The sequence below is a fragment of the Sinocyclocheilus rhinocerous genome, unplaced genomic scaffold (genome assembly GCF_001515625.1).
Source record: "Sinocyclocheilus rhinocerous isolate Xijiao unplaced genomic scaffold, SAMN03320098_v1.1 scaffold905, whole genome shotgun sequence".
NCBI lineage: Eukaryota > Metazoa > Chordata > Actinopteri > Cypriniformes > Cyprinidae > Sinocyclocheilus > Sinocyclocheilus rhinocerous.
Genome location: NW_015659390.1, coordinates 630,282 through 645,560, shown reverse-complemented (window position 1 = coordinate 645,560; position 15,279 = coordinate 630,282). Strand labels below are relative to the sequence as shown.

The 15,279-nt window shown below is 39.2% G+C and overlaps 1 protein-coding gene across 1 annotated transcript in view; it reads left to right on the top strand.

Moving 5' to 3' along the window:
• The window catches only part of plxna2 (plexin A2), a 221,255-nt gene extending 206,293 nt beyond the window's left edge, over positions 1-14,962 (top strand). The window contains exons 27-32 of the mRNA XM_016532441.1: positions 2,785-2,884; positions 4,276-4,466; positions 6,274-6,443; positions 6,576-6,788; positions 6,968-7,118; positions 12,308-14,962. Of these exons, the coding sequence (XP_016387927.1) occupies positions 2,785-2,884; positions 4,276-4,466; positions 6,274-6,443; positions 6,576-6,788; positions 6,968-7,118; positions 12,308-12,403 (921 nt within the window). The 3' untranslated portion in view covers positions 12,404-14,962. The remainder of the gene's footprint in view (positions 1-2,784; positions 2,885-4,275; positions 4,467-6,273; positions 6,444-6,575; positions 6,789-6,967; positions 7,119-12,307) is intronic.
• The last annotated feature ends 317 nt before the right edge of the window (positions 14,963-15,279 follow it).

Here is a 15,279-nt window from a genome sequence, read left to right as displayed (position 1 = left end):
AATTCCCTTGGATTTCCCTTTTTAGGCATCTTACATTTTACATCTCAACACATTTGCCATCTGTATTATGATGCTTTCATCCATTTCAGCTATTAAACGCCCATCATTCTGCTGTGTTTATCATGTGGCAAAGGCGTTTCACGCTCTTTGTGCTAGCGTGACCGAGCCTGCCGTATTTCAAAGAAGAGGCAGAATGGCGGACACATCGCCTCATCCTTCCCCACCGCCTGGATGCGGCATCTGAGTTAAAGGCGCTTTAGCTTGCGGATCGCCATCAGATAGAGCACAGGCAGGGGGATCAGAGATACATGGGGAAATGGGGTCAGCTGTCCGCTTGATGCAAACGTTATCATGAGGAAAGCTCACCCCTTATCACTCTCACACCCATCGGAGGCCCGCCTACCTGGCTGAGGATTATCCCTCAAGGGCGAATGCATCTCCCCTCCATCATTTAGGCTCCGTATGGCCGCCTCCTCCACCACAGAGACCCGCTGTGGGAGAAGAAGAGTAGATTGTACATGTGGCAGCATGGGAGGCTACTGTAGGTGGTGTGGAGCCAAAAATATAAGTTACAAACACCATTACCCAAAATAATGTTCTCCAGTGACTAATATTTGATGCTTACCAGCCATACCAGTTCCACAACCCATGGAGGGAGAAAGTGAGCTATAAAAAAAAAAAAGACGTTTGTGAGTGTCATCCCACTCGGCCGCCTCTCTGAGGTGATTCGTCCACAGTTCTGGACTCTTTCAAGTGTCTCTCCAGTCAGGCTATTAGGCCGCTCTGCAGTGAGGGTCGGATGAGGAGAAACCTGCACTAATAGGGTTGGAGCTTATGGGGGTGTACAGGGGCTAAAGTAACACCATCATCAGCCGTGAGAGTGTAGGGAGGTGAGTGAAGACTCCTAACTACCCTCAGCCTTCACAGGAGCTCAGGAGGTGCTTATCGTCTCCATTATGGTGGACAGAGAGGTTTTCTGAAATGAAATGGACTTGAAATGTGATGTTTTATGTTGACTGGATATCTTAAGACTGTGGCACTTGACCTAGTTCGCTAGTATCTGAGAGACCTTTGGCTTATAAATGAGGATGTTGACCTATTTTCAGTAGCTGTTGTTAAATGAATAAAATTCGACGTTTTTAGTAATAATAATAAGTTTCTTGAGCAGCAAATCAGCCTATTAGAGTCATTTCTGAAGGATTCTGAAGAGTAATTGCTGCAATATTGAGAGTACTACTTAATGAATCTCTGAAACACATTTATTATAGTTTACAGCTAAACACAGAGACCAAGATAGGCACCTCCAAACCAGATAGTGTATGAGAATCGGCCAGGATTTTGCCAGCTTGCTTTCAGGAAGTTGCTTTCTTGTGCTGAATCGAGGTTGAGTCAGTTGTCTTTGTGAGGGTAGACGTCATTTCCTCCGCAGCCCTTGACAGTTCAGATTAATACAGAAGATCAGATGGAGCACGAGCACTCACAGAGCAGACAGAGAAAAATGGAGAGTTTCACCCCAATGTATAAAAGTCCTGGACTCCATAACCTCATCTTTCCTCATCCCTTTCTGCTTTCTCCTCTCTAAATGACTCAATCACTACATTCCCTCGCCTGTCAAACTCTTCCTGTTGACCTGCCTTTGTGTTTGTATTTTTACCATTACCCTCCATTCTGTGTTAGCTACTCTCTTTCGATCAGTGTACATGAATCTAGCTGCAGCTATTGTTGATTATAGTGTGGATTATTTATCTATTTATTTATTTATGCTATTTCATATTATTAAAAAGCTTATAGTGCAGGTAATTTTTTTATATTACGGTTTCTTATTTTTAAAAAGCTTATCTTCAGGTTATTCTTTTTATTTTTTATTATTATTAAAAACTATTTTATTTACAATTATTATTATTTTAGCATATTTTCTCTATGGTGAAAAGTAGCAAAATTTTGCAACACTTTTTTCCCCTCTAATTTAATAATCTAATTTATGGGATGGATTATCAGTAGTTGCTTAGCAACAGGGATATAAAAATATGCAAGCTCAGCACTGTTTGTCAGTTTGAGTTACCGCAAAATTGCATTCGTGATGTCCAAATCTTGGTGTTACATGTGTATTTAATTTCCTTTTTCTTTTCTCTTCTTTTTGGGCCATTCATATTGCAGCTTACAGCTATATTTTGTACTATTTAAGCTCGGTACTCACCTTTCTGGAGTGTACAAGGCACAACAGGCAGTGAATGACGCCATTACATTTCAATGAGCCTCCCTCTCTCTCTTTTACTCCATCAGTCATCTTTGAGTGCTGTAGAGTGACGTGCGTCTCAGTGAAGCAGATCTTATGTGCTGTCATATGTAAATATGGGTTTCTTGCCTAATCACAAACCTCCTTCTGTGCGAAACACAAGAGGCGAAACTCTGCTTTTACCCAAGAAGAGGCTTTAATGCGCATTTGATCTGAGAACACAGCATGAACACCCCTTATACATTTATAACTAGAACAGATCTTTTTGAAGCACTTTAACGTCGCTTTATTTCGGCACTGGGGAGAAACCGAACAATTTCACACCATTTTTGAAAAGCAATAGATATGTACTGAGAATCTGTTCTGCAAAAAATATATTTAATTCCGAAGTAATAACAACTCCTCAAAAGCAGAATAAAACAGCATTAGTTGTGCTCCACTATCTTGAACGTTTCTTGATAATAAGAGCCTGTGAAACCAAAAACTGTGAAATAAGGATTACAGGGAAAAGAAAGAAGCTTGACTTAAACTTTGTATTTCCTGTACAGGTATCAGACCGCTGTGTGGTTGCTTTGGTGCCCAAGCAGACGTCCTCCTACAACATTCCACCCACAACTAGCATCTCTCGAACTTCTATCAGTAGATATGGTGAGTATATTTGTCAGATGATAATGATGGTGACGTTGTCTGTTTAGCTAATTAGAAGTTTGAAGTTTGTTCCTTGTTTTACAATACAAAGGTCTTTGAGGTAAATACAAAGCTGAAGATTGGCTTTAAATAATAACTGTGCGCACAAGCCACGTGCTGCAGTTTGGCTTTGCAGCCCTATAGGATGCCCAAGGGAGCTTTCTGGGCACCAGAGAATGAGAGCAAAAGTGAGAGACCATGTCAGGAAGGGTAATAGGAAAAGAGAGAGATGTTAGCAGTTAGTGTGAAGCACAGTAATGCTGATTTCTCTGCTGAGTTTGGATGCCACCCGTAATTGGACACATTAGCTCCTTCCCCATAGCGTTGCTTTGAGGGAGTGCCACAGGGCTCCCCATCTGGCCCGTTCTCATTTTCCATCACACTGAGCTGCAGGCCACTCTCTGATTGCTAATTATGCACCACTGATGATACTTCACACGGGCAAAAAAACTCAAATGACACGCAGCCAAATTCTAGGGCCAGCGATGAAATGGAGCCCCTTGTGCGTTGTCACCTAGCAACCCTGCCAAACGAAGCACAGAAACATCTCACCTGGCTTCAATTCACTAGATCCACATGAAATGCGGCCCGTATCTGCGTATTACACGATTCTGTTTATCAAAGCTTGAGGATGTGTCTCACGTATATGCGGTATAATGAAAGAGTGTAATTATCGTCTCTTATCACTTGTAAACATAATGACATTTAAAGTTCAGGGAACACTTCAAACGGCCAAAGACGCAACAAGTAACCTGAGAAATACTCTATAAAGCTATCTTTATTTCTCAGCCGTGCTCTCGTTAACCAACAAACCTCAATCTTTTTGTATCCTCCCCCTGAATTTGGTGGTTAAGAGTTTTTAGGGTCACGCTTGACACTTTGATCTATTTTATTGCAAAAGGCTTGTTGTATATTTTAGGAAAAGCCACACATCTAATTGGAGAAGTGAGCAAGAGACTGATTACTTCACACGCGAAGATGGAGGGGACAAGGAGATGAGTTGGATGAGTGGGGAGCTTAACTCATTAGAAATCTTTAGATGCATTGATTAGGTCCTGCGATGCAGACGTTTAAAGCATGTCTGCAGCACAATGAATCAGGACGAGCCAATTATGAAGCCTTTGAAGAAGAGGCCAGAGAGTGTCGACTCATCTCGCTCGGTCTCGAACAATACAGCGACGAATCCTCTACAGAGAGTGAGAGGAGGAAAGAGATGGTTAAACAGAGTAAATGAAATGTGAGAAGGCAACGCTCTTTCTGTTCATCCCAAAGAATGGCAATGTGGAAGAATGGAGGTGTAAGAAGATCATAATCCTCTTTCTTTATCTCTCTCTCTCTCTCTGTTCCCACAGACTCGACATTCCGCTACACAGGCAGTCCGGACAGCCTGCGCTCCCGTGCTCCTATGATCACCCCGGACCTGGAGAGCGGAGTCAAAGTCTGGCACCTGGTGAAGAACCATGAGCACGGAGACCAAAAGGAGGGTGACCGCGGCAGCAAGATGGTGTCTGAGATCTACCTCACCCGCCTGCTAGCTACTAAGGTAACACCTCTGCTTTTAGCGGTTAATTTCAAACTAAAGACAAGCGTCTGAAAAAACGAGGCGTCTGATTTCGCTCCCCTAGTGACGTTGCAAATGAATCTCATTATAATATTACCGCGCTATAATCTGTAAGTTTCCATCCACGGCGCCGTCATTTTGATTTCGCAAGCGACAACGGTGTACCAGCTCTAATGCCATGGCGAAATTTTGAGCAAAACATGCTAACTGTTCTGCCTTTGGCTGCACAGACGAGCACAGAACACTATTTAGAGTCCCAACCTCAGAGGAGACAAGAAAGCAGTGGATTTATTTATTGTACATTGCTGCCACACAGATCTAAAACCTAAGAACCATGAGCACGGAGACCAAAAGGAGGGTGACCGCGGCAGCAAGATGGTGTCTGAGATCTACCTCACCCGCCTGCTAGCTACTAAGGTAACACCTCTGCTTTTAGCGGTTAATTTCAAACTAAAGACAAGCGTCTGAAAAAACGAGGCGTCTGATTTCGCTCCCCTAGTGACGTTGCAAATGAATCTCATTATAATATTACCGCGCTATAATCTGTAAGTTTCCATCCACGGCGCCGTCATTTTGATTTCGCAAGCGACAACGGTGTACCAGCTCTAATGCCATGGCGAAATTTTGAGCAAAACATGCTAACTGTTCTGCCTTTGGCTGCACAGACGAGCCAGCGTGTTTCTGCTTCCACTCAAAATAGGCATTTTCAAAATGATATAATAAATGGTTTGTGGGGTATTTTAAGCTGAAACTTCACAGACACATTCTGGAAACACCAGAGACTTATATTACATATTGTAAAAAGGGGCATAATATGTCTCCTTTAATATTAACACATTTTTCTAGAAAAAAATGTCCATGACCTTCTTAGATCAACAAACTTCTTAGCAACAAACCAGCTGGTTAAACTGGTATTTGGATGGAAAATAGCTTTGTTTAAACCACATTTTCCAACAAACTTTACATCGATCTTCCTTCCTGGTATTGTAGTACTTTTAAAGATTTCTCACCGGTGAATGACAGATGATGTAGCCCAGCGGTTAATGCAGTCCTCGCGCGCTCGGTAGAAGTGAAGAATGAATGGGGGAAAGTCACGTGAGAGGAGGCAATGTCTCCATTGTGATATGACTAGTTACGTCTGGTTGTGATTGGTTCACACGATTAATCCCACCTCTTGTGTTTGTGTAATTTAAAAAAGCTAGTAAACAACTCTAACACTTAGATTTAACCACTTCGCTGCATCAAAATAAGACTTAAAATGGCATGAAAACAGGATCTGTGGGAGTTTTTGTGATCAGCTTGGAGAAATTTTAAATCTCTGTCTGTGACCACAGACTGATGATCCGAAAAATGAAGAAATAGTTGAAAGTTAACTATTAAAAAGAATAGCTGAACATAAGTTCACAAATAAAATATATTGTTTAAATTGTTACTGCCTTGAGTTATTGTTTTGGAATAAACGTAAAATGCTTAAAAACACTAACATGAAATTTCATACTTTTATAAATAGAATATTGATTACATTAACGTAAAAATATTAAATTTAATTTTTTCTTTTTCTGATAGTGTAAGTAATGTTTATTTAACCAAGAAAATGTGACTGGGACATGAATTTACATTTGATTAAATAAACAACAACAAAAAAAACTGAGGACTTACAATTAGAAAACTTGTCATTGATATTGTGCAAAAAAAAAATGAAATTCTAGAAAAGTGTATAGTTTGGTTCCTATGTATTTGTTCTTAATGTTATGCTTGTTTAACAGTCAGTCTTTCTTTTATTAATTAGGGTACACTGCAGAAATTTGTGGATGACCTGTTCGAGACTCTTTTCAGTACGGTGCACAGGGGCAGCGCGCTTCCGTTAGCTATTAAATACATGTTTGACTTCCTGGATGAACAAGCGGACAAGCACAGCATCCATGACACTGACGTCCGCCACACCTGGAAAAGCAACTGGTGAGAGGACACACTTGTACACGATACCCAACCTCAAGAACAAAAAAATAACAGTTGTTTTTACCCGGTATCTGCAATTCAAACCAATGTAACTTTTCTCTTTCTATGTTTGTGTCTGTCTATCCCCCGCAGCCTTCCTCTGCGTTTCTGGGTGAATGTGATCAAGAATCCCCAGTTTGTTTTTGACATACATAAGAGCAGCATCACAGATGCGTGTCTGTCTGTGGTTGCTCAAACCTTTATGGACTCGTGTTCCACATCTGAACACAGATTGGGCAAAGACTCGCCCTCTAATAAGCTGCTTTATGCTAAAGATATCCCCAACTACAAGAACTGGGTAGAAAGGTAAACAATTGAATTGTATTAACAATATTTTAATTTCTTATCTGTTATTTTTGTAGTATTTTGTAGCATTGTAACAACTCTTGTACTTCATACAATGTTAATAATTGTAGTAGTACAAGCATGCTCTCACACAAGGTTGATTTTGAGTATTGACTGTCGCCCCCTGGTGGTCTCCACAGGTACTATGCTGACATCAGCAGGCTTCCAGCCATCTCCGATCAGGACATGAATGCGTATTTGGCGGAACAGGCACGACTGCACTCCAATGAGTTTAACATGCTCAGTGCCCTCAACGAGATTTACTCCTACATTAGCAAGTACAGCGAAGAGGTGAGGCGAAATATCAAAACAAGCCGTCAACCCTAATTTTCAAAACATCCTTATTGATTTCTTGCATTATATCAATGCAGACTGACTTCTTGGCTCAGTTTATCTGCTCTGTACTGAAATCAACTGGCTTCACTGTCTAAAATGCCTGAATATAGCCGCAAAAAGTAAATTATAAAACATTTATTTTGTTTACGGATTGATTGTTCAAGGCTTAGAGTGTCACTATAAAAATACTCTGGAACGTTACGTCAAAGCCAGACAATGTTTCTTGTATCTAGAGTACTATATTCTTTTACTGAAGTCTAGCTGACAGATGATTGGTTAGTAAACCACGATTTAGTTGCCAAAAGTTGATGTCTGTACTTTTATATATATTTTTACTGGTGTAATTACTCAATCATAAACACTTTGCCCAAAATCAACACAGCTATATTTGTGGAATAACCAGCACTTTGAAACAAGAGGTACTCGTGAAATAGAGTTTCACAGAATGATGTCATCTTTAACCAGTCTCTAAAGTCAGCGGCAGCAAGCTTTAGAGTCACACACACACACACACTTATGCACAGTGTGGGGACAGACAGAGAGCGAGAATGAATAGGCTTCTGATGAGGAAGATTACACACAGCTAGATCACTGACAGCCACTCCGACACAAAGAGCGCTAGAGTAGGGCCCACGATGGAGATGTTCCAACCGTAATGGCAGCTCCACTCAGGGGACCCATTAGTCTGACCTTTACTTTACACAGCATTTAGGACAGCGCCAAGAGCCCGGAGACACAGCTCCGCCAGCAGCCTCTCCTCTCGCTCTCATGTAAATATCGTTTCTTTGGTTGCTGGTCTGTTTTCTCTTGTCCTCACATACCCGCATACTCTCAATCTCTCTTTTTTGTGTGTCCTTTTCATTCTTTTGTACACAGAGTCTGTCTTTCTACAAATAGAGCAGTGATTATCAATGCAGGAGTATGTTTATACCAGGGGTACTTCAGATTCCAGAGGGTACTTGGGAAAATTTCAAGTTTGCTTTGTAGATTAAATCAGTAAATTTACATGTAATTATTTTAACCAATTTTAGAGGTGTCAAATTTTTAATTTTTGGCTTTTTTAAGGACAGAAAATATAATGTGAGTTTTGGGTTAGGCAGTTTGTGTGGATGACACAGTGGCTGATTGTACATTATGTTGCTTATATACAGATAATTATTTAAATAAATATTAAATGTAAAGTCCATATACATACACACCACACACACACACTAAATATTATATAATAGTACATAATATAAAATTATTATAATGTAAGTTAATATAATTTGTGTGGATGACACAATAATAGTGCAAAATTTGGTGTGAATATACAGCTACTTGTATAAATAAATAAATAGGAAATATAAATATTAGATAAAAAGGTTATAATTAAAATATTTTAAGTTTACATATTAAATATTATAAAATATATTTAATTTTAATTAAAATTGTTTATATATGTATGTGTGTGTGTGTATATATATATATATATATAGTCAGTACTGTATAATAGTATAAAATGATACTATATATAAAAAATGCATGGACATAAAATGTTGATTTGAGTTGAAAATAATGTATTATCTTTCATGTAGATTTTAATGTATTTTATTACGTATTTAATTTTTATTTCTGTATTTATTATTAATCTGCAATTCAAGTTTTGAATGTTGATTTGAGTCGATAATATTGTATAGTATTTTTGTAGACATTAATGTAAATATTATTACTAATCTGCAATTCAAGTTGTTTTATATTTTAAGTTTCCTCTGATACAGCTCTTTGCATCTTTCCTTTTTTTTCCCTTCTTACTTTAACTGGTGACTCTTGAGTGTCCAGCCATCTATCAGACATCAAATCAATACTAAAGTCATCAGAGGCCGTTTTAAAACAGTAACCGCTCAAGATGCTGCCAATTAACTTTTCTAATGTACGAAAGCAGAAATACTGTATCCTATAACCAATATAATAGTAGTTAAAATGAAAAGTAAAGGAAAGCATGTCTGGTTTGCTGTCAGTGAATTGAGCCGTGTGGGAGACAAACAATGTTTGGAAGTACTAGTGTAGACCATCAAGCCACCTGCTTGTGTTTATTTTCCCTGCCGAACTCCAAAAATGAATAAGCAAGCGCAATGCTAAGAGGAGAACATTCTTTTGTTCACCCAGCCAAATGTGTGTGGCGGGACACTCCGTACCTGCATGCAGTAATTCAGATTCATTATACAATGCGAATAGGACAACTGAAAATAATTACCTCTGTCAGCGCTCTAGAGCACTTAACCTGATGAGAGATGGAGAGAGAGAGAGAGAAAATGCGCTCTTCTTAAAATGAAGGCAACTGAATCAGACACAATGATGTGGAGAGTGCTCCTGCAGCTGTGCTGAAATGCATGAAAAATTCAGTGCACGAGCTCCTCGTCGAATACATGCTCACGCTGTGAACCTGGAACGCAAGCTCGCAGCAGCTGTAGGAGTGTTGACCTGCCCCGTAGCTACAGCCGTGGAGACGAACCCAGCAGGTGTGGGCCCAACTTGGCTCCGATGGCAGGTGTACTGGGAATAGTGGGATGCTGGTAGAAGATGAAAAAGACATCTAGTGCCTCACAATCCAGTTGATGGCTTCCAAATTTGACTTTTATGCATGAATGCATCTCAGTTTGATGGTGAAGTGACACTGATGTAATTCCTTATTATCGGTGGGATGAAACTCCAAGCTGAGCAAGGCTGGGCCGAACTTGGTTTGGATTTTGTCTGGGGTGATATAGCATGTATTAAAGATCCCTAAGGTTTACCCAAAAGGTTGCAGATTAGTTTAAGATTCATGAGATTGTGCCTTTGAGCAAGGCATTTAAAGGGTCAGTTTACCTAAAAAGAAATAAATAAATCACGCTCATGACATTCCAAACCTGCATGACTATATGAATCTGTGGAACACAAAAGATATTTTGCAGAATGTTCACGCTGCTCTTTTAAATACAGCATACAGAACTTCTGTATATTCAAACTAGGAGTAACACAATCAGTTATGATACACACAAGAACATGTGGTGGAAATCGCTAAGATTCACTGGGGTTTCCTTAGTAGGGGAGTCTTTATACAGTTTTTTTTTATTATTATTATTATTTTACTGTGAATATGCATAGATGGCATCCAAATGAGCTTGACTACACATTACTAAATTAAATTTTTGATCATTTTATTTATATTACAACAAATTACAAGATTTTGGTCTGTTCCTTAAATATCTACACAGACTTGCATGGTATTTGACCATTTTATGCACTTTTTTTGTTATCATTAAAAAACTATTAACTAAAACTTATTCAAATTAATTAAACTTTTGAAATTAGAAATATTGCCTTTACCAACTAACTAAGATATTTTAAAGTTGAATTAATACAATTAATAGCTGGAAAGAAAAACTAAACCTTAACTAAAAACTAATTAATCTTAATAACACTGTTTGACAGTTCCTGTACAGTCACTTTTTATGCTTTGATGTATGATAACAAATGCAGAGTGAACATTCTCCTTGTGTGTTCCATAGAAGGAGAACTTTTCTCCTTTCAGAAGCACAGAATTTTACCTTTCAGTTACTCCTTAGAAGTACTTGTATAGTTTGGATAAACATGTCACTTGAGCAACATAGTATTTATAAAGTTGGAAGTATTAGATCGCTGTGAGTTTTAGAGCAGTGAACCAGATTGTCTTTGTTTACAATCAATCATTCTTTCGCAGTTACAAGAGGAGATTTCCACATACACCCACCCTTCAGTGCTCTCACGTCCACCATTTTAGACTTTGAAAGCTATCATTAATGAAGCCCCATCTTGGCTCGCTAGATGTGCCCGTATCGATCTAGTTTCCCATTATTTTCACTGCAAATGAATGGCAGACAGAAGCCACGATGCCACTTCCTGCCGTGTTCCTCTGACACCGTGGTCAGAGATTATGACATGAGCACAGAGAGGGGTCGATCCCGTCTGCCCGCCCCCTTTCAACACGACTCGACATTTTTGACTGCTCTGTTTTCAGAAAAACACACACAGATGGAAATGAGAGATGGCACTCTGCAGTTTGGGTCAGACTCAAGTTATACTTTCCTTTTTAATTAAATATTCATGAAATGAAGTGTCTGGCAATTTTTCTCTCAGAGACTGAAAATTAGTCCAAGTCTCCTATCACAGTGAGCAGTAACTAGTCGTGATAATTAGATATGGAGTATGCCATCTGAAGAATGTGTCTGATGTTTAATGGTTTTATGTTTTAGTTGAAACATCACCTTTGTTCACATTGAACCCAATTCTGATTTGTTTTTCAAATCCGATCTTTAGGAATGTCTGTAGTGTCAGTTTCCAGGTGTTGATAGGTGGTCTGTTTGTTTTAGACAGCTTAGTTATGATCTGCCAAGAAACTTTCCTACAACTAACTTTTCAATACATTTCCCTTGAGTTCTAGATATTTATTATATTTTTTAAAGTTAATATCAAACATTCTTTTTGAATAAGATAAATTTTAAAATATATTTTAATGTTCTATTATAATAAATACAGAGTTCTGGCATGAAACTCTAGAAGGCGCAGTCCGACAGGTCTAGCTCAATCTGACCTTGCGACATCATTGTCACATGGCAGCTGATTGGTTCTCTCCTGTATCGGTAGCCAATGAGCTTACTGCTTAATATTCAAATACCTGGCTTTTGTTTGCTGTTGCAGTTTTGCAGCGCACTTCAGAAACCCTTCACCTTCCCCAGCTATATGTATAGATCTGCTACGAAGTGTTTCATGTATGCTATATGGGGGTTATTCATGTGTTATATGTGCAGCAGCAGTATTTCTTACATGCTTACAGCAGCATGTTGTGGATGTATTGGCAGTAGCAAGTCTCTGTACTTGCTCTGCAGCAGCGTAGCAGATCTATTCCGCCAAGACCAAATACATTAACATTATCATGTACATTACCATGCCAATCCCTCCGAGAGTTGTCATGACAGAAATATATTCTTTCCTGAGATCATATTAAATGCTTTATAAAATTTTTGATTTTTCCATCCTTCATTATGTTATGATGTGTTCTTCCGAGCATACAAAATCTGCCCCCTCACCTGAGATCTGTCGTAATGCCGTACAGTGATTAACGCCTTCCTGTGTTCCTTTCCTAGATCACTGCTGCACTGGAACAGGACGAAACGGCAAAGAAACAGCGACTAGCCTACAAAGTGGAGCAACTCATTGCCGCCATGTCACTGGAGAGCTGAGAGAAACACAAAGCTGGAACGAAGGACGAAAGACCTTCAATCAGTCAAACCATCATCCAAAGCCTCTCCACACAAAAGAGAGAAACACTGGCTAGAGACTCGACACCAACAATAGCCTGTGCTTTTTTTTCTACAATTTTGTGAAGAGGTCACCTTTAAGACCAATGGACAACTATTTGATGAAAGCAAGTCTCAAGGCTTTCATCTTGAGGACGGGATCAGGAGTGGAAACTATGGAGTTCAGTCTTTTTTTTTAAGGAAAAAAACTGTAGGACGAGCAGCTTCCTGGAACATTTTTTGTTTACCTGAATTGTTGTTGTTTTTTCTTTAGTTCATCTGGTTCAATGTGCCTAGCACTGATTTACGTGATGAATGCAAGACACCGATACTTCCTCAAAAATGTGCTTGCTAAAACCATTTCAGGAGGATTTGACTGAAGGAAACGGACATCTACTGCCTCACCATTACCGTCCAGTTGATGGCTTTTACTTCCAAATTTTATTTTTATACATGAGTGCTTTTTGAGTTTGTTTCGTTGAGTCAGCTAGTATAATTCCTCATCACTGGGTGTGGCAAAAGTTCAAGTCTCTTTCTTTCCTTGGAAAGCAGCGGCTGCTACCAACACACATGTGCATGTCGACACGCTAGTACAAACTTAAGACTTTCAAATCCAACTGGCCTGAGAGATCACAAGGCATCGACATTGTTTGGGAAATAATGAAACTCCAACAAAAAGGGGGCCAAAGTTCAACCAGCATGTCCCTAATACTTTTGGATTGACCAGAAGCCAGTATCAAACTGGATGAACTCCGCTCTACGGTCTCTCTATGTGCATATGTCCCGTTTTCTACATGTAAGCGTATGTGAATGTACAAACGTTACTCTATTTTGTCTTCGCATTTTTGTTGCTTTTCTAAAACAGGAGTCAGTTGAGCTGATCTCCATGGCACGACGTCCTAAAGAACTGAAAATCCCTCTCCATAATAGCGCTGCTGAGATTCAAATACGCAAGCGGCGACGAGTAGCACCTTCAGCTCAAATCACACGTGGAGAAACCCCACCTTCGTTTTCAAACAAATGGACTCGCTTGAGATCATCTTACCGGAGAGTATTAATTATTATGTACGGTCCAATGTGTGTGTAGTCTGCATGCATTATACAGTACCTCATATAAAGAAAAAAAATAGTCTCCTTTCCCATTTACTCCTATGTTCAAGTGCCAAGAGGTCACGTGAGTTGTGGATGACTCAGAGGAACGCCGATGATGTAATATACCATGTCACTTCCTTTCTGTACACACCCGTCAGGATAAAGTGCCAAAAGATCACTTATTCACGCACTTGTCGGTTGATGCTTTATTAAGGGAACGGACCCTGTATACTGTAAAAAAAAATCTCTGGTTTAGAAGGTTCACTCGCAAATTCAGGTACGAAGAAGACCATGAGCTTGGAACGGTATTTGTAAATATAAAGTATTTGTAAAATACTTTAGGTGTCTGGGATCTTGATAGCTTGAGTGGGTTCTTTCCTATCTCTTTTATTCCCCGCCTGACATGAAGTATGTCAACAGAACGCATGAAGAAAAGACAACATAGCTTTCATTTATAATGCATGATGGCAGGTAGAGCTGTTTTTGAAGATCATCCGAACCAAAATAGACAAGGTCGTTCAGGTCAGAGTCATCTTAGGTTCACAGAGGTATCAGGGAGAGACTTAACTGCTCCTCAGCTCAGTTTATACGGTAAAAATGCAGTATCGGATGTGAAGAAACGGACTGGAACAGCTCAAATGGCGCTTGTTTTTTTTCCCCCTGTGGCCTTAGAACATTGAATCTGTTGTTTCTAGTTCATTTAATCAGCGACGTGTCATTTTTATCTGTCTTTGATAGCTGTGTTTGAGAATAATCAGATAAAGAGAGCCAATGTGATGATGGAGAAGGGTGGAAGAGGCATGCCCTCGCCCAGACGGGTGCTGGGTGGTGTCTGCTGGAGTGTTTGAGAAGCATAGGAATGAGATGGAGAGAGAGACAGACCCCTTTAGCTTCAGATTCCTCCTGCTGCTTTGAAGCTCGCCTTTGATCTCAACTAGTCGTGCACAGTGTGATCAGGAGATAAAAAAACACATCAAAAATAGGATCCAGTGCAGGAGATTACAAATGAAGAGCTGCATGAAAGACAATGAATTAATCTGTTAAAGGAATAGTTCACCCAGAAAATTCTGTCAGCGTTTACTCGTCCTCATTCAAACCTTGTTTGACTTACTTTTCCATGAAACAAAAAAAGGAGAAATTTTGAAAGATATTTTGGTCGATCGTTCACATACAGTTGCAATGAAAAGCAAATGATACTTTCATTCTTCACAAAGGATGGAAAAGAGCATTATAAAGTGGTCCATATGTGCTATACAGCTATACAGAAGTTTATCTTCTAAAGTCATACGATAGATGTGGGAAAGTAATAAACCACAATTTGTGAATAAATCGTTTAGACTGGTTTTGGGAACTAAATCAACAAATTCATTGAAAAGATCTGGGCTGTGTTTCCCAAAAGCATTGTAAGCTTATGTACATCATAGACCCATTGAAACCAATGGAGCTACGATCAACTTAGGCTTACGATGCTTTTGGGAAATGCAGCCCTGTATCAAAACAATGATTCAGAGCTATTACATGAAGAAAAAAAAAAAAAACTAGGAAAGGTTTAAGGTAAATAATGTCACTTTCTCACAAAATTATTGCATTGCTTTGTTAGTCGTATGAACTTATGCCACTTTTGTGTCCTTTTTGAAAGTTGAAAGCTTTATAATGGAACTATCACTACAAAAAATATATATTTTTCAGTATTTTTGTCCAGTATAAATATCAAAGCATGCTTGATT